Source organism: Triticum dicoccoides, chromosome 5B (genome assembly GCF_002162155.2).
Source record: "Triticum dicoccoides isolate Atlit2015 ecotype Zavitan chromosome 5B, WEW_v2.0, whole genome shotgun sequence".
NCBI lineage: Eukaryota > Viridiplantae > Streptophyta > Magnoliopsida > Poales > Poaceae > Triticum > Triticum dicoccoides.
In genome coordinates, this window is record NC_041389.1 from 37,866,188 (window position 1) to 37,886,141 (window position 19,954).

The window sequence follows — 19,954 nt, forward strand, 5'->3', positions numbered from 1 at the left end:
GCAAGATGAAGATGCCGACTTCGAAGGGAATTATGACCGTAGCCGGCGACTACAGGAAGTCGTCCGCCTGCGCGGCTGAGAGTAGTCGGCTGGCCGAGTCCCTGGTGATCGTAGCTGAGAGGCGACTTCTTGATCGGGTTGTGGCGATGGCCGGCAAGCAGCCAGAGATGTCGCCCGACCCCAAGGAGTCAGAAGCTGAGGGTTCGCTCAAGCCGGCTAAAGAAACAAAGAGGATACCTTTGGACTCGGAGCACCCGGAGAGGCACGCTGTCATAGGTGCGAACCTAGACAGCAAATAGGAAGGCGAGCTCGTCGATTTCCTCCGTGAGAATCGAGACATCTTCGCATGGTCCCCTAAAGACATGCCAGATGTACCGACGGAATTTGCCGAGCACAAGTTACATGTCCGATCTGATGTGAAACCCGTCAGCCAGCCCTTGCGCCGCTTGTCAGAAGAGAAGAGAAGAGTTGTTGGAGAAGAGATAGCCCGACTCCTAGTAGCCGGCTTCATTATGGAGGTGTTTTTTCCAGAATGGCTAGCAAACCCGGTCCTGGTGTTGAAGAAGAACAAGCAGTGGCGGATGTGTATTGACTACACTAGCCTCAACAAAGCTTGCCCCAAAGACCCATTTGCTTTGCCGAGAATTGATCAGGTGATAGACTCCACAGCCGGATGCGAGCTGTTGAGCTTCTTAGATGCATATTCAGGATATCACTAGATCAAGCTGAACCCAGCAGACAGACTGAAGACTGCCTTCATCACGCCGTTTTGAGCCTTCTGCTACCTGACTATGACGTTCGGCTTGAGGAATGCCGGCACCACCATTCAGTGTTGCATGCAGAAGTGTCTCCTCAAGCAACTCGGCAGAAACGCCCATGTCTACGTAGATGATGTGGTGGTGAAGACAGAAAAGCGTCGGACACTGTTGGAAGATCTCCAAGAAACCTTTGAGAACCTGCGCCGGTTCCAAATCAAGCTCAACCCTGAGAAGTGCGTCTTCGGAGTACCAGCCGGCCAGCTCCTTGGCTTCCTGGTCTCTGAACGCGGCATAGAGTGCAACCCTGTAAAGATCAAAGCCAGCGAGAGGATGGAAGTCCCCCACCGACTGTTAGATGTGCAGAAATTCACCGGCTGCTTGGCGTCCATCAGCCGATTCATTAGTCGGCTGGGCGAGAAGGCTCTCCCTTTGTACCAACTGATGAAGAAGACCACCTTTTTCGAGTGGAACCACAAAGCAGATGAAGCATTTCTCCAGTTGAAGAAGATGTTGACTACTCCCCCTGTGCTGGCGGCTCCGACTCCTAAAGAGCCTATGCTCCTATACATTGTCGCCACCAACCGAGTAGTCAGCACAGTCATTGTAGTTGAACGCAAGGAGGAAGGCAAGGCGCTCCCTGTACAGAGACCAGTATATTACCCGAGCGAGGTACTGTCGACCTCCAAGCAGAACTACCCCCACTACCAGAAGATGTGCTACGGCGTGCACTTTGCCGCTAAGAATTTGAAGCCTTACTTCCAAGAACATCCAATCACTGTGGTCTGCACAACTCCACTGGCCGAGATCATTGGAAGCCGAGATGCTTCGGGCCGAGTGGCCAAATGGGCCATAGATTTGGCTCCCTACACCATCTACTACCAGCCCTGCACCGCCATCAAGTCACAAGCACTGGCCGGCTTCCTTGTCGACTGGGCCGAGACCCAATACCTGCCACCAGCGCCCGACTCCACTCATTGGCGGATGCATTTCGATGGCTCCAAGATGCGCACCGGCTTGGGAGCCAGCGTCGTCCTCACCTCCCCTAAAGGCGACAAGCTCAAGTATGCACTGCAGATCCACTTCGCCGCCTCCAACAATGTTGCCGAGTACGAGGCGCTCATTCACGGGCTCCGACTTGCCAAAGAACTCGGCATCCGCCGGATCCTGTGCTATGGCGACTCCGATTTGGTGGTCCAGCATTCGTCTAGCGACTGGGACGCCAAAGATGCAAAAATGGTGAGCTATCGCTTCCTGGTGCAGCGACTCAGTGGATATTTTGAGGGGTGCGAATTCCTTCACGTGCCAAGAAATGACAATGACCAAGCAGACGCCCTGACACGGGTCAGCTCCACACGCCAAGCGATACCATCCGGCGTCGCCCTTCAGCGCCTCCTCAAGCCGTCTATCAAGCCTTCACCAGAATCAGACTCCATCTTTGTGCTGGCTCCCCCCGAAGAAGTCGGATCCGACTCAAGAGCACCCACAGACGACACGAGAGTTCTTACAGACGGCTCCAAGAAAACCGCAGTCGAAGCCGGCCCGGGGACTTCAGAACACGGCCCGGGGACTGCGACAGTCAGCCCGAAGACTCCAGAGCTCGGCCCGGGGACTGCGCCAGTCGGCCCGGAGACTTCGCCGATCCAGCAAGCGGCCGTGGACTCCAACCTGCCGCCTCCCAGCCCAGCCGCCCTTGTCCAAGTCGCAATAGTGGCAATTGAAGAAATAGCAGCACCCTCATGGGCGTAGCCCATCCTCAAGTTCCTAGTAAAAAGAGAGCTGCCAACCGATGAAATCTTGGTTCGGCAAGTGCAACGCCGAGCGGCAGCCTACACCATAGTCAACAGAGAGCTGGTCAGGCGCAGCGTTACTGGTGTCTACCAACGCTGCGTCGAGGCAGAACAAGGCCAAGCAATTCTCAGAGACATCCATGAAGGCGAGTGCGGCCACCATGCGGCCTCAAGAGCATTCGTCGCCAAAGCCTTCCGGCACGGTTTCTTCTGGCCGACTACCTTGGAAGAGGCCAAGGAATTAGTCCAAAATTGCAAGGGATGCCAGATGTTCCGTTCCAAACCGCTTCAGCCGGCTTGCGCACACAAGACCATCCCCATCGCCTGGCATTTGCGGTTTGGGGCCTGGACATGGTAGGACCATTCAAGATGGCACGAGGCGGCCTAACTCATCTGCTTGTCGCGGTGGACAAATTCACCAAGTGGATAGAAGTAAAACCCATCAAGAAGTTGAATGGTCCGACTGTAGTAACTTTCATCACCGACATCACGACTCGGTACGGCATACCACACAGCATCATCACCGACAATGGCACAAATTTCGCCAAAGGCGCCTTGGCCCGTTTCTGCGCGACGCAGGGCATCCGACTGGACTTAGCGTCCGTTGCCCATCCGCAGTTAAACGGCCAGGTGGAGCGAGCAAACGGCCTCATCCTATCTGGCATCAAGCCCCGCCTGGTCGAACCACTAGACCGTTCGGCCGGCTGTTGGCTTGAGGAGCTGCCAGCCGTCCTTGGAGTCTGCGCGCGACTCCAAACAAGTCAACCGGCTTCACGCCTTTCTTCCTCGTCTACGGTGCTGAAGCTGTCATCCCAACGGACATAGAGTTCGACTCCCCGCGAGTCACCATGTACACCGAGGAGGAAGCAGAAGAAGCACATCAAGATGGCGTCGATCTGCTGGAAGAGGACCGGCTGTTGGCACTCAGCCGGTCCGGCATCTACTAGCAGAGCCTGCGCCGATACTACAACAGGAAGGTCAGGCCAAGATCTTTCCAAGAAGGCGACCTTGTGCTCCGACTGATCCAGTGGACAGCCGGCCAGCACAAGCTGTCGGCACCTTGGGAAGGCCCCTTCATCATCAGTAAAGTACTGGGCAACGACTCCTACTACTTGATCGACGCTCAAAAGCCCCGAGCACGCAAAAGATATGACTCCAGCAAAGAGTCGGAACGGCCGTGGAATGCAAATCTCCTCCAAAGATTTTATAGTTGATGCAGTATGTACCATACTACCCCTTTGTATTAAAGTACCAAGACTTCGGGCCCCCCGAGACGAGCTCGGGGACTGCCCTTTTTGTTATTTGTATGATAAGAATTATGCCTTCGAGTATGCTACTTCTTGCTACGCCGCTTGGCGCCGGGTTCGACTAGTCGGCCCGGGGACTTGCCGTCTTGCGCTATGAAATGTTTCCTGAAGTCGGACAAGTAGTGTGCGGCGCCTAAGCCGTCTCCTGCCAGAAGCCGCAGCTCGTAGAGCGACTATTCGGTGGGCAGGAGTAAGGATGAATGGGCGCTCACAAAAAAAATGGCTAAGGACCTAAAGCATTAACATAGCTTAAGCCGGCTTCCAGCCCCCTTTCACAAACCGACTCATGAGTAGTCGGCTTGCCGTTTCCTATCCAACTTGTTAAAAAGACTCCAGTGAATGGCGAGTACTTGCCTTCTCCAAAGAAGCCAGACATTTGATCCAGCGGCAGTCCGCGGAGCGGTCGGCCAGCTGACAAAGCGGCGACTAGGGGAAGGCGGCAAAGGAAAAAGCCAAAGAAGCAATAAGCAAGGAAGATAGAACTCGGATTGATATTTACATAACATAGGCCCTTGGCCGAATCTTCAAACAGAAGTTCAAAATACACCCCGCGGGTGGAATTGTGCAAATTAACAAGTTCTTCAAAGACTTTCTAGAGCAGATAAAGTAAAAGCCAGAAGGCAGCCTAGGGAGCAGTAGGCGGGTTCAGAGGGTCGGAGGAGACGGCGGTGTCAGGCGCCGGGGCGGCCGGCTGGGCAGTCTCGGCTTGATCGCCGCCAGCGGCAGCCGGCCCGGTCAGACGCGGCTCGTTGCTGGAGGCGCGGTCGAGCTGAGGCTGGTCGCCTGCTCCGTCTTCTGGCGCCTCCGTCTCGCCTTCGTCCTCCGCCTCGCCTTCCTCTTCGGTGCTGGAGTCGATCACCTCCGCCGAGTCCTCGCCGTAGTCCGGGTTCATCCCGAACCACTCTGGCGGCACCTCCTCGCCACCCGCAGCCCGCTCAGGCATGAAGACACTGGTGTCTGTGTAGTCGGCGATTGCCGCCGCACGCTCGACAAGGGCGCCCTCCACAGCCACTAGCTCCGCCTAGGCCTCTGACTGGAACGCGGCCAGCCGGTCCAGGTCCAGCCCCAGATACCACCCCTTGACGAATTCCTAGGCCCGGCGCACTCCGGCCCGGGCCGAGGTGTTGGGTTTCGTAGTAATTTCAAAAAATTTCCTACGCACACGCAAGATCATGTGATGCATAGCAACGAGGAGAGAGTGTTGTCTACGTACCCAACGCAGACCGACTGCGGAAGCGATGACACGACGTAGAGGAAGTAGTCGTACGTCTTCACGATCCAACCGATCAAGCACCGAAACTACGGCACCTCCGAGTTCGAGCACACGTTCAGATCGATGACGATCCCCGGACTCCGATCCAGCAAAGTGTCGGGGAAGAGTTCCGTCAGCACGACGGCGTGGTGACGATCTTGATGAACTACAGCAGCAGGGCTTCGCCTAAACTCCGCTACAGTATTATCGAGGTATATGGTGGAAGGGGGCACCGCACACGGCTAAGGAATAGATCACGTGGATCAACTTGTTGTGTCTTTGGTGCTAGCCCTGCCCCTCTATTTATATGTTGAGCCCCAGGGTCGAAACTTGGAGCAAAAGCCTCCTCAAAGTCGGTTTTTTCCGAAAGGCAAGAGTCCCACTCGGACTCCAGGACCAAACGCCACAATCCTTGGCGTCTGGCCCAGACGCCATGGGCCTCGGCGTCTGGCCCAGGGCCAGACGCCAGGGTCTCCGGCGTTTGGCCCCCTGGACTCCGCAAAACTCCTTTTGCACCGATCTAAAGCCTCATGGGCTTGACCCCTTGGCCTAACCATATCATCCAATATATGAATCTTTACGTCTCGACCATTTCGAGACTCCTCGTCATGTCCCCAATCTCATCCGGGACTCCGAACTCCTTCGGTTCATCAAAACATGTAAACTCATAATATAACTGTCATCGTAACCTTAAGCGTGCGGACCCTACGGGTTCGAGAACAATGTAGACATGACCGAGACACGTCTCCGGTCAATAACCAATAGCGGGACCTGGATGCCCATATTGGCTCCTACATATTCTACGAAGATCTTTATCGGTCAGACCGCATAACAACATACGTTGTTCCCTTTGTCATCGGTATGTTACTTGCCCGAGATTCGATCGTCGGTATCCAATACCTAGTTCAATCTCGTTACTGGCAAGTCTCTTTACTCGTTCCGTAATACATCATATCACAACTAACATATTAGTTGCAGTGCTTGCAAGGCTTATGTGATGTGCATTACCGAGAGGGCCCAGAGATACCTCTCCGACAATCGGAGTGACAAATCCTAATCTCGAAATACGCCAACCCAACATCTACTTTTGGAGACACCTGTAATGCTCCTTTATAATCACCCAGTTACGTTGTGACGTTTGGTAGCACCCAAGGTGTTCCTCCGGCAAACGGGAGTTGCATAATCTCATAGTTATAGGAACATGTATAAGTCATGAAGAAAGCAATAGCAACATACTAAACGATCAGGTGCTAAGCTAATGGAATGGGTCATGTCAATAAGATCATTCAACTAATGATGTGACCTCGTTACTCAAATAACAACTCTTTTTTCTATGGTTAGGAAACATAACCATCTTTGATTAACGAGCTAGTCAAGTAGAGGCATACTAGTGACACTGTGTTTGTCTATGTATTCACACATGTATTATGTTTCCGGTTAATACAATTCTAGCATGAATAATAAACATTTATCATGATATAAGGAAATAAATAATAACTTTATTATTGCCTCTAGGGCATATTTCCTTCAGTCTCCCACTTGCACTAGAGTCAATAATCTAGTTCACATCGCCATGTGATTTAACAGCAATAGTTCACATCACCATGTGATTAACACCCATAGTTCACATCGCTATGTGACCAACACCCAAAGGGTTTACTAGATTCAGTAATCTAGTTCACATCGCTATGTGATTAACACCCAAGGAGTACTAAGGTGTGATCATGTTTTGCTTGTGAGAGAATCTTAGTCAACGGGTCTGCCACATTCAGATCCTCATGTATTTTGCAAATTTCTATGTCAACAATGCTCTGCATGGAGCTACTCTAGCTAATTGCTCCCACTTTCAATATATATCTAGATCGAGACTTAGAGTCATCTAGATTAGTGTCAAACTTGCATCGGCGTAACCCTTTACGACGAACCTTTTTTCACTTCCATAATAGAGAAACATATCCTTATTCCACTAAGGACAATTTTGACCGCTGTCCAGTGATCTACTCCTAGATCACTATTGTACTCCCTTGCCAAACTCAGTGCAGGGTATACAATAGATCTGGTACACAGCATGGCATACTTTATAGAACCTATGACTAAGGCATAGGAAATGACTTTCATTCTCTTTCTATTTTTGCCGTGGTCGGGCTTTGAGTCTTACTCAACTTCACACCTTGTAACACAGGCAAGAACTCTTTCTTTGACTGTTCCATTTTGAACTACTTCAAAATCTTGTCAAGGTATGTACTCATTGAAAAAACTTATCAAGCGTCTTGATCTATCTCTATAGATCTTGAAACTCAATATGTAAGCAGCTTCACCGAAGTCTTTCTTTGAAAAACTCCTTTCAAACACTCCTTTTATGCTTTACAGAATAATTCTACATTATTTCCGATCAACAATATGTCATTCACATATACTTATCAGAAATGTTGTAGAGCTCCCACTCACTTTCTTGTAAATACAGGCTTCTCCGAAAGTCTGTATAAAACCAAATGCTTTGATCACACTATCAAAACGTTTATTCCAACTCCGAGAGGCTTGCACCAGTCCATAAATGGATCGCTGGAGCTTGCACACTTTGTTAGCTCCCTTTGGATCGACAAAACCTTCCGGTTGCATCATATACAACTCTTCTTCCAGAAATCCATTCAGGAATGCAGTTTTGACATCCATCTGCCAAATTTCATAATCATAAAATGCGGCAATTGCTAACATGATTCGGACGGACTTAAGCATCGCTACGGGTGAGAAGGTCTCATCGTAGTCAATCCCTTGAACTTGCCAAAAACCTTTTGCGACAAGTCGAGCTTTGTAGACAGTAACATTACCATCAGCGTTAGTCTTCTTCTTAAAGATCCATTTATTCTCAATTGCTTGCCGATCATTGGGCAAGTCAACCAAAGTCCATACTTTGTTCTCATACATGGATCCCATCTCAGATTTCATGGCTTCTAGCCACTTTGCGAAATCTGGGCTCATCATCGCTTCTTCATAGTTCGTAGGTTTCATCATGATCTAGTAGCATGACTTTCAGAACAGGATTACCGTACCACTCTGGCGCGGATCTTACTCTGGTTGATCTACGAGGTTCAGTAGTATCTTGTTCTGAAGTTTCATGATCATCATCATTAGCTTCCTCACTAACTGGTGTAGGTGTCACAAAAACAGTTTTCTGTGATGCACTACTTTCCAATAAGGGGGCAGGTACAGTTACCTCGTCAAGTTCTACTTTCCTCCCACTCACTTCTTTCAAGAGAAACCCCTTCTCCAGAAAGTTTCCGAATTTAGCAAAAAAAGTCTTGCCTTCGAATCTGTGGTAGAAGGTGTATCCAATAGTTTCCTCTGGATATCCTATGAAGACGCACTTCTCCGATTTGAGTTTGAGCTTATCAGGATGAAATTTTTTCATATAAGCATTGCAACCCCAAACTTTAAGAAACGACAGCTTAGGTTTCTTGCCAAACCATAGTTCATATGGTGTCGCCTCAACGGATTTAGATGGTGCCCTATTTAATGTGAATGTAGCTGTCTTTAATGCATAACCCCAAAACGATAGTGGTAGATCCGTAAGAGACATCATAGATTGCACTATATATCTAATAAAGTACGGTTATGACGTTCGGACACACCATTATGCTGTGGTGTTCCATGTGGCATGAGTTTGTGAAACTATTCCACATTGTTTTAATTGAAGACCAAACTCGTAACTCAAATATTTGTCTCCGCAATCAGATCGTAGAAACTTTATTTTCTTGTCACGATGATTTTCCACTTCACTCTGAAATTCTTTGAACTGTTCAAATGTTTCAAACTTATGTTTCATCAAGTAGATATCCCCATATCTGCTCAAATCATCTGTGAAGGTCAGAAAATAATGATACCTGCTGCAAGCTTTAATATTCACCGGACCACATACATCACTATGTATGATCTCCAACAAATCTGTTGCTTGCTTCATTGTTCCGGAGAACGGCGTTTTAGTCATCTTGCCCAAAAGGCATGGTTCGCAAGCATCAAGTGATTCATAATCAAGTGATTCCAAAATCCCATCAGCATGGAGTTTCTTCATGCGCTTTACACCAATATGACCTAAACGGCAGTGCTACAAATAAGTTGCACTATCATTATTAACTTTGCATCTTTTGGTTTCAATATTATGATTATGTGTATCACTACGATCGAGATCCAACGAACTATTTTCATTGGGTGTGTAACCATATAAGGTTTTATTCATGTAAACAGAACAACAATTTATTCTCTTACTTAAATGAATAACCGTATTACAATAAACATGATCAAATCATATTCATGCTCAACGCAAACACCAAATAACACTTATTCAGGTTCAACACTAATCCCGAAAGTATAGGGAGTGTGCGATGATGATCATATCAATCTTGGAACCACTTCCAACACACATCGTCACTTCACCCTTAACTAGTCTCTGTTTATTCTGCAACTCCTGTTTCGAGTTACTAATCTTAGCAACTGAACTAGTATCAAATACTGAGGGGTTGCCATAAACACTAGTAAAGTACACATCAATAACATGTATATAAAATATACTTATGTTCACTTTGCCATCCTTCTTATCTGCCAATCACTTGGGGTAGTTCCGCTTCCAGTGACCAGTCCCTTTGCAGTAGAAACACTTAGTCTCAGGCTTAGGACCAGACTTGGGCTTCTTCACTTGAGCAGCAACTTGCTTGCCATTCTATTTGAAGTTCCCCTTCTTCCCTCTGCCCTTTTCTTGAAACTAGTGGTCTTGTCTACCATCAACACTTGATGTTTTTCTCGATTTCTACCTTTGTCAATTTCCGCATTACGAAGAGCTTGGGAATTGTTTCCGTTATCCCTTGCATATCATAGTTCATCACGAAGTTCTACTAACTTGGTGATGGTGACTAGAGAATTCTGTCAATCACTATCTTATCTGGAAGATTAACTCCCACTTGATTCAAGCGATTGTTGTACTCAGACAATCTGGGCACATGCTCACTAGTTGAGCGATTCTCCTCCATCTTTTAGCTATAGAACTTGTTGGAGACTACATATCTCTCAACTCGGGTATTTTCTTGAAATATTAACTTCAACTCCTGGAACATCTCATATGCTCCATGACGTTCAAAACATCGTTGAAGTCCCGATTCTAAGCCATTAAGCATGGTGCACTAAACTATCAAGTAGTCATCATATTGAGCTAGCCAAACGTTCATAACGTCTGCATCTGCTCCTGCAATAGGTCCGTCACCTAGCGGTGCATCAAGGACATAATTCTTCTGTGCAGTAATGAGGATAAACCTCAGATCACGGATCCAATCCGCATTATTGCTACTAACATTTTTCAACATGATTTTCTCTAGGAACATATCAAAATAAACACAGGGAAGCAACAACGCGATCTATTGATCTACAACATAATTTGCAAAATACTACCAGGACTAAGTTCATGATAAATTAAAGTTCAATTAATCATATTATTTAAGAACTCCCACTTAGATAGACATCCCTCTAATCCTCTAAGTGATTACGTGATCCAAATCAACTAAACCATGACCGATCATCACGTGAGATGGAGTAGTTTTCAATGGTGAACATCGTTATGTTGATCATATCTACTATATGATTCACGCTCGACCTTTCGGTCTCCGTGTTCCGAGGCTATATCTGTATATGCTAGGCTCGTCAAGTTTAACCTGAGTATTCTGCGTGTGCAAAACTGGCTTGCACCCGTTGTAGATGGACGTAGAGCTTATCACACCCGATCATCACGTGGTGTCTGGGCACGACGAACTTTGGCAACGGTGCATACTCAGGGAGAACACTTCTTGATAATTTAGTGAGAGATCATCTTATAATGCTACCGTCAATCAAAGCAAGATAAGATGCATAAAAAGATAAACATCACATGCAATCAATATAAGTGATATGATATGGCCATCATCATCTTGTGCTTGTGATCTCCATCTCCAAAGCACCGTCATGATCATCATCGTCACCGGCGCGACACCTTGATCTCCATCGTAGCATCGTTGTCGTCTCGCCAATCTTATGCTTCCACGACTATCACTACCGTTTAGTAATAAAGTAAAGCATTACATCGCGATTGCATTGCATACAATAAAGTGACAACCATATGGCTCCTGCCAGTTGCCGATAACTCGGTTACAAAACATGATCATCTCATACAATAAAATTCAGCATCATGCCTTGACCATATCACATCACAACATGCCCTGCAAAAACAAGTTAGACGTCCTCTACTTTGTTGTTGCATGTTTTACGTGGCTGCTACGGGCTTAAGTAAGAACCAATCTCACCTACGCATCAAAACCACAACGATAGTTTGTCAAATAGACTCCGTTTTAACCTTCTCAAGGACCGGGCGTAGCCATACTCGGTTCAACTAAAATTGGAGAGACAGTCGCCCGCAAGCCATCTATGTGCAAAGCACGTCGAGGGAACCGGTCTCGCGTAAGCGTACGCGTAAGGTTGGTCCGGGTCGTCTCGTCCAACAATACCGCCGAACCAATGTATGACATGCTGGTAGGCAGTATGACTTGTATCGTCCACAACTCACTTGTGTTCTACTCGTGCATATAACATCAACATAAATAACCTAGGCTCGGATGCCACTGTTGGGTTTCGTAGTAATTTCAAAAAATTTCCTACGCACACGCAAGATCATGTGATGCATAGCAACGAGGAGAGAGTGTTGTCTACGTACCCAACGCAGACCGACTGCGGAAGCGATGACACGACGTAGAGGAAGTAGTCGTACGTCTTCACGATCCAACTGATCAAGCACCGAAACTACGGCACCTCCGAGTTCGAGCACACGTTCAGCTCGATGACGATCCCCGGACTCCGATCCAGCAAAGTGTCGGGGAAGAGTTCCGTCAGCACGACGGCGTGGTGACGATCTTGATGAACTACAGCAGCAGGGCTTCGCCTAAACTCCGCTATAGTATTATCGAGGTATATGGTGGAAGGGGGCACCGCACACGGCTAAGGAATAGATCACGTGGATCAACTTGTTGTGTCTTTGGTGCTAGCCCTGCCCCTCTATTTATATGTTGAGCCCCGAGGTTGAAACTTGGAGCAAAAGCCTCCTCAAAGTCGATTTTTCCCGAAAGGCAAGAGTCCCACTCGGACTCCAGGACCAAACGCCACAATCCTTGGCGTCTGGCCCAGACGCCATGGGCCTCGGCGTCTGGCCCAGGGCCAGACGCCAGGGTCTCCGGCGTTTGGCCCCCTGGACTCCGCAAAACTCTTTTTGCACCGATCTAAAGCCTCATGGGCTTGACCCCTTGGCCTAACCATATCATCCAATATATGAATCTTTACGTCTCGACCATTTCAAGACTCCTCGTCATGTCCCCAATCTCATCCGGGACTCCGAACTCCTTCGGTTCATCAAAACATGTAAACTCATAATATAACTGTCATCGTAACCTTAAGCGTGCGGACCCTACGGGTTCGAGAACAATGTAGACATGACCGAGACACGTCTCCGGTCAATAACCAATAGCAGGACCTGGATGCCCATATTGGCTCCTACATATTCTACGAAGATCTTTATCGGTCAGACCGCATAACAACATACGTTGTTCCCTTTGTCATCGGTATGTTACTTGCCCGAGATTCGATCGTCGGTATCCAATACCTAGTTCAATCTCGTTACTGGCAAGTCTCTTTACTCGTTCCGTAATACATCATATCACAACTAACATATTAGTTGCAGTGCTTGCAAGGCTTATGTGATGTGCATTACCGAGAGGGCCCAGAGATACCTCTCCGACAATCGGAGTGACAAATCCTAATCTCGAAATACGCCAACCCAACATCTACTTTTGGAGACACCTGTAATGCTCCTTTATAATCACCCAGTTACGTTGTGACGTTTGGTAGCACCCAAGGTGTTCCTCCGGCAAACGGGAGTTGCATAATCTCATAGTTATAGGAACATGTATAAGTCATGAAGAAAGCAATAGCAACATACTAAACGATCAGGTGCTAAGCTAATGGAATGGGTCATGTCAATCAGATCATTCAACTAATGATGTGACCTCGTTACTCAAATAACAACTCTTTTGTCTATGGTTAGGAAACATAACCATCTTTGATTAACGAGCTAGTCAAGTAGAGGCATACTAGTGACACTCTGTTTGTCTATGTATTCACACATGTATTATGTTTCCGGTTAATACAATTCTAGCATGAATAATAAACATTTATCATGATATAAGGAAATAAATAATAACTTTATTATTGCCTCTAGGGCATATTTCCTTCACGAGGAACCCTTCCAAGCTTCAAGACGGCCAGCTGTGACCTCCAGCCAGTCGGCAGTCCGACTGGCGGTGCACAGAGCCGGCTTGTCTGGCCACAGAGCGGCAACTGCCTGGGCGCCGGCACGCTGAAGCTGGTGCATCAGCCGATGGGCCGGGCAAAGACGGGCCTCGATGCTCAGAAGCTACTCGTCGATGGCAGGGGAGCGTTAGCGGTGATCTCCGCGCCGCTTGCCCTCCGCGCCTCGCAATCAGCCTCGATGGCCTGAGTGACTGCCTGCAAGTGGCCGGGGAAGAAGTCTGCAAAGACAAAAAAGAAGCAAGTCAAAAAATCAGAAGTCAGCCCGACCTATAGTCGGAAACTCAAAGAAAGAAAGGAAGAAAAGAAACTCACCATCGATGATGGCCTCGATCTCATGGAAGCCCAAGGTCAGCATCGCCTCCTTGTTAGTCCAGGAGGAGCGCTCGCTCTCGAACTCGGCCAGAAGAGTAGCCTCCTTCTTCTCGGCCTCGTCCTGCGCCTTCTTGAGCAGCTCCTTCTGCTTGGCCAGCTGCGCAGCCAGCAGGTCGTGCTCCGCAGCAAGCTTGCTGCACTCCTCCCCCTTGACGCACAAGGCGGTGTTGACTTTGCCTAGCTGCTCCTGAAGAGTGGCATTGGCTCCTGAAGAATGAAAGAAAGAGACGTTAAGTCGTCAGCAAAGAAGGTCGCCGGAAAGATCCGGCCCGACTGCTCAGCAGTCGGCCCGAATCTCGGGGACTACAGCCCGCGGGTGCGCTAGCGCGCCCCCGCGAAGAAGAAAAAGAACAACGAAAGAGACGTTAAAGTCGTCAAGAAAAGAAGGTCGAATCTCGGGGACTACAGCCCGCGGGTGCGCCAGCGCGCCCCCACGAAGAAGAAGAAGAACTCACTCCGGCTCTCTGTCAAGTCGGCAGTCCGCTTGCTCAACTCCTCGACATTAAGGTTGAAGGCAGTGGCGCGGAGGTTGTGATACTCCTGCAATAAATATTTCAGAGAAAGATGAATGCTTGGAACTCACCAGAGGGAGTTTCGAGCCGCCTGCTCAGCAGCTGGCCCGAAACTCGGGGACTACACCCAGTTTGGTATGCTTTTCAAGATAGTTTGTTGTCACACATGTCGGCATAGAAGTTCTTCTTACCACATGCTAAAAACCAAAGAGAAATTAAGACAACTGTCCTGTGTATGCAAGACTTCTACTATCTTCTCTACTTCTGAACATTTCATGACGCATACATATCAAGTCTCACGTACCCTGGTTCTCCCCAATATGTTCCTACTTCTTAGTAGAGTGCATCGTGTGGTTCTGCAGGAAAACAAATAGCAGTTAAATTAAAATGTCAATATTATGTTTTGAAGAGAGTGAAGTGATTCATTAGTTTATTAACTTAAACTAATTGTACACATTAGACCAATAACTTAGGAGGTGGCCATTTTAGGCCATAAACTTGTTTATTCGATCAAATAAGGTCAAAACCAATTGAGGGGAGAAAAGGCCGACTGTGGTTGCCATGTCAGCGTATCTTTGACCGCTCGCGAACTAACCAATATTTACAACAATCTTTTTGTAACAGTGACCACCTAATCCGTGTGATGCTTCACGAAAACAAAATACCATTTAAACTAAAATGTCATTATTATATTTTTAAGAACCCAATACTATAGATGCAAATTTGCACAGGTAGCATACATTCAGATTCACACAATTCATTGTGACACTTATTTTGTGATGGAGGCAGTACTTGGTAAACTCTAGTATGATGCAAGGAAGACCGTCTGCTTGAATGCATGATTGACGTGTACTATATATGCTACAGTTTTTCATGTGCGGGGCTGGATACAGAATATTTCATGATGTGTGCATATCAATTCTTATGTGTGCATGCATGTGCGCCAATGTCTTAAATAGCGGGCTATGAAAAATAGCGGTGGGCCTCCAAAAACAGCTACAACGGAGTTATAGCGGGATATAGCGGGCTATTTGTGAAGACAACAATTTAGCGGCACCCTGCTGAAAAGGCTATAGCCGAGCTATAGCGGAGCCATAGCCGGCTATTTAAAACATTGATGTGCGCATGGCACGGAAGTAGCCGTAGTCATGTGTGTATAGACCATGCCTCTTGTAAAAGGGGAGCGATTGGAGACTGCGCACAACACCTATATACAACACTAAAGCTAGCTTTGAGAAGAAGAAAAAACATTCCAAAAGAAAAAAGAGAAGAAGAAGAAGAAGAAGAAGAAGAAGAAGAAGAAGAAGAAGCTAAGTGCATCTCCAACGGCCATCCGCAAATTTTCTCCCGCATCCGTTCCGCGGACAGGGGCACCAGTCCGCGGACATGGATGCTGGAGACCGTCATCCAACTATAGCCGCATACATTTGGTCTCTCTCATTTTTTTTAAGTCCGCACGATCAAATAGCCGCATACATAGAGTGCAAACGTTCAAATAGCCGCATGCAGCACTAGTTCAAATTTTAAAAAGTTTAAATATTACATCACAACATTGTTGTCCCCTTTAACCGCCCACCATACTCAATCAGATCTTTCTTCAGCTACTCATGAGTTGGTCGATGTTTAATTTGTTGATGCATTTGAATAAACTCTTCAAATGTGGCCGGATTCTGGTCTGAAAGTTTGATAGGATCACCCATGTTCTCAAATTCTAGAGATGCGGCAGCATCCTCACCCTCATCCTCCACGATAATGTTGCGGATGATCACATAACATGTCATCATCCCCCACAAGGTCTCCGGATCCCATTGTTTAGCAGGTCCACGAACAACTGCAAAACGGGCCTACAGAACTCCAAATCCCCTCTCAACATTCTTTTTCGTTGTTTCTTGTCTTTGGGCAAAGTGAGCATTTTTCTGGCCAACTGGGTTAGAGATGGTGCTGACAAAGGTAGCCCACGGAGGATAGATACCATCAACTAGATAGTAGCCCATATTGTACTCATGTCCACTGACATTATAGTAGCAAGGTGGAGATTTTCCTTCACCAGCATCGCAAACAACGGTGATCGATGTAGCACATTGATGTCATTGTGAGACCGGGTATGCCAAAGAAAGCGTCTCAAATCCAAAGATCATGTGATGCAACTGTTTCAAGAATGATGGTGGGCTTCTTAACATGACCCTGATATCGCCCTTATAAAGTCTTCAGGCAGTTCTTCCATTTCCAATGCATACAATCAAGAGAACCAAGCAAACCTGGCCACCCTCTTGCTTCTGAGATTGCCAAGAGCCTCTCGGTCTCTGCCATAGTTGGTTATATCAGGTACTGAGGTCCGAACACCTCGACCATGGTAGTTGCAAACCTGGCCATGGTATCTCCGCGTGTGCTCTCAGACATCCGTAGGTACTCGTCCCACGAATCAGCGGCCGTGCCATATGCAAGCATCCGTGCACTTCTGGTAAACTAAAGAAGCCAGCCGTTCCCACCGCGTCTTTCTTCAAGATGAAGTAGTCATCATAGGACCGGACGCAATGGTACAAACGATCGAAGACAGTCTTGCGCATCCGAAAACACCGGCGAAAATGGTCAGCGAAGAGTGAATCTGGGGCAAAGTAGTCGTCCAACAGTGTCAACCGTGTGCCTTGTTGCGGTTGAGCACTCGATAACTCTTAATCGAGCCCTTGAAATTGAGAACATGCTCCTCCACATGCTCGCGTCTTCAAGGACTGTCTGCATCATCGCCGTCTCATCCGAGTTCTCCTCCTCATCGGACGACTCAACATAGTGCTTGTATATGTACATCAAATCAGAATCCGTTGCTAGAACGAAAAAGGGGGAAATGTTTTTAGCTTCGGCAATTCGTTGAAGAATTGCCGGGCAAGGCTCTCGGCCGACACACACGTTTTAATTCCGGCTCCAGTGAGAGGTCACGTCCGGTCTGGACCAGCATGAATGCGGCACTGACCGCTTCGGGCAGGAAAGGGTGCAGAGAGGGAAAGGGTTTTGGGTGGGCCTGTGAGGTGCCCACTAGTAAACTGTACTATGATGCAGTGAAGACTACATGTGCCTGGGCTGCATGATTGACGTGTACTATTTTACAGTTTTTCATGTGCGGGACTGAATAGAAAATATTTCATGACCTGTGCGTATCAACTTTTATGTGTGCATGTTGTGTGCACTGCACTGAATTAACCGTAGCCCATGTGTCCTATATCAGCCTCTTATAAAAGGATAGAGAATGGGGACTCCACACTGCACATACATTACAACACTAAAGTTGAAGAGGGAAGAAAGCCAAGAGAAGAAGAACAAAATGGACAGTGGCGGTTCATCCGGTGGAAACAATCAAGGCAAGAAAAAGAGCAAGAAACGTGTGCTGACCGCTGGTAAGTGAGATATTTCTTCTTCGATTAAGTTTCTTGCATAACTACGTGCCTGCAATTCTTCGTGAGGAAACATGCTTGATAAGTTTGTGTTCTCTTCACAAGAAAGACAAGATAGAGTGGCTGAATAGCAGCATTTTGTACTTTGATTCCCTCTTTCTTTTCCCATATGGCCATGGAATGCATAACTTTGCACAGATTTAAAGACTAAATATAATACTTGGTCATGTGTACAATCTTGATTTATGTTTTTTGGACGTTTTCTTTTTGAAGAACCGGAAAAACAAACTTATTTGAGTTATTCACGTTCCAAGCTCACTTTGTAGTTGACGAGAATTAATATGCTATTTGTGTCCGATAATGCATGGCCTCGTATATAGGAAACGATTGGATCTTCTCTATTCACTAGTTCCTAAAAAAATGTTTGGACTTGCTAGACACAAATCGTGTCAATATATTTTTCTTGATTACACAATTTTCATATTAGGAGAGCTTAACAATGCATTTGATGTGCATACAAATCTTTCTACCATGCAGAAGAGCTGGAAAACCAGCGGCTTGAGAACGTGCAACCTACCTCTTGGGACGATGAGTGTACGTACGGCGCGTCGTGTTTGTTATCTCTAGGTGCAATTTTCTTATCTTTGAGTGGACTTGCGAATTAATTTTGGTCTCTATACTGTGTGCTACCTGCAGGGATTGTAACACTGAACATCACAGATAACGTGGTGGAGGATGAAGACACTAGTAGCATGGTGAGCACTTTCTCGACAGACAACCCCTTCTCGATAGACCCCGAGGAGGAGACTGACAAGGAGGAGGCTGACAATGAAGAGGAGGAGGAGGAGGAGGATGAAGAGGAGGCTGACAATGAGGATGAGGAGGAGGAGGATGAAGAGGAGGCTGACATTGAGGATGAGGAGCAGGAGGAGGAGGCTGACGGAAACGGTGACGGTGACAAGAAAAAGGAGGATCAGACTGACGACGATGATGGCGATCAGACTGACGATGGCAATGGCGAGGACCTCAGCTAACTCCAAGTTGTGCTTAAGACATGGTAGATGATTTGCTGGTAATAAGAAGTCTTATGCATCTTCTGGGCAGCTATAGACTAAGTCTGTTATGTCTGTACTTGAACCCTGCATGCACGTACGCATGCCAATTTATGTATGTCTGTGTACCACTATGTTTCTGTCTAAAGTATGCTAGTGAAACATTGTAATTTGGGGACATTTCATTTGTTGAGTAATTATGCGCTTCACACATTCTATCCTGAATAAACAACCCAAGAGAGTTAATAATGATGCTCTGCACTTGCAGAGTAAACATTTTTATTACGGTTGGGCTAAAAATCAGTCGACTGATTTTTTACGAAGTCTCAGTCGATCGAACCATCTGTTAGATTTCTTTGCCGTTTAAGACGTTTTTTAGCATTTCGTGCGAGCAGCCCACATAGGATCCATGCTTCTGGACGGGCTCTCTTTTGTCTTTATTTTTTTGTAAGGCTGGGATTCGCGTGAGGGGCTGGCCACGGGATGGGGCCTTTTCAGTTGTTAGTTGGCCTTTTCTTTCTTTGTTGGACTGTTAGATTTATTTTTGTTTTGTCCAACTTTTTTCATTTACCCTTTTGTATATGTTTTTTTTCCTTCTTATATTCATTTTTCTACATGTGTTTTTGTGCTTTTGTATCATTTATTTTTAGTTATATTTTCTTCTTCACATTTTTTCCTTTTTAAAAAAAATTATTTTTCTTTTTTTCTCTATTTTATTTTTGCTGTTCTGAGCACACATTTCATCGCATGTCTTACTGTGTATGTACCTTGAGGTGTGTGAATGCCCATAACGCAACCTGCAACTGCATGTGTCACGGCACGTCTGCAACTGCAAGGGGTACAATGCGGCTGCAACTGAAGGGGAGAATTGCTGTTCAATTGCATGTCCATCACTAGAGTTGCAACTGCACTTGTCGCACCCCGCCTGCAACTGCTAGTGGTACAACGCGACTGAAATTGGAGGGAAGGGATGTCGGCCAGTTGCATGTCCATCATTAGAGTTGTAGTCGCATGTGTCGACGTCACAATCCGCCTGCAACTGCAGTGGGGACAATGCGACTACAACTGGAGGGGAGGGATGTCATCCAGTTGCATGTCCATCACTAGAGTTGCAACTACACAAATCGCATATGCCTGCAACTACAAGGCGTACAA

The 19,954-nt window shown here is 47.0% G+C and overlaps 1 protein-coding gene across 1 annotated transcript; it reads left to right on the forward strand.

The window, feature by feature from the left end:
• Positions 1-17,623: 17,623 nt before the first annotated feature.
• Positions 17,624-19,010, forward strand: LOC119305095 (glutamic acid-rich protein-like). Its single transcript, XM_037581709.1, has 3 exons — positions 17,624-17,750; positions 18,285-18,341; positions 18,444-19,010. The coding sequence occupies exons 1-3, from the start codon at positions 17,678-17,680 to the stop codon at positions 18,779-18,781; spliced, it is 468 nt and encodes a 155-aa protein (XP_037437606.1). The 5' UTR covers positions 17,624-17,677; the 3' UTR covers positions 18,782-19,010.
• Positions 19,011-19,954: the final 944 nt, after the last annotated feature.

Bases quoted from the DNA above. Each gene is read 5' to 3' on its own strand.
- LOC119305095 (XM_037581709.1), top strand. From the start codon at position 17,678: ATGGACAGTGGCGGTTCATCCGGTGGAAACAATCAAGGCAAGAAAAAG. The intron at 17,751-18,284 runs GTAAGTGAGATA...TCTACCATGCAG, and splicing joins GAAACGTGTGCTGACCGCTG to AAGAGCTGGAAAACCAGCGG. The intron at 18,342-18,443 runs GTACGTACGGCG...TGCTACCTGCAG, and splicing joins TACCTCTTGGGACGATGAGT to GGATTGTAACACTGAACATC.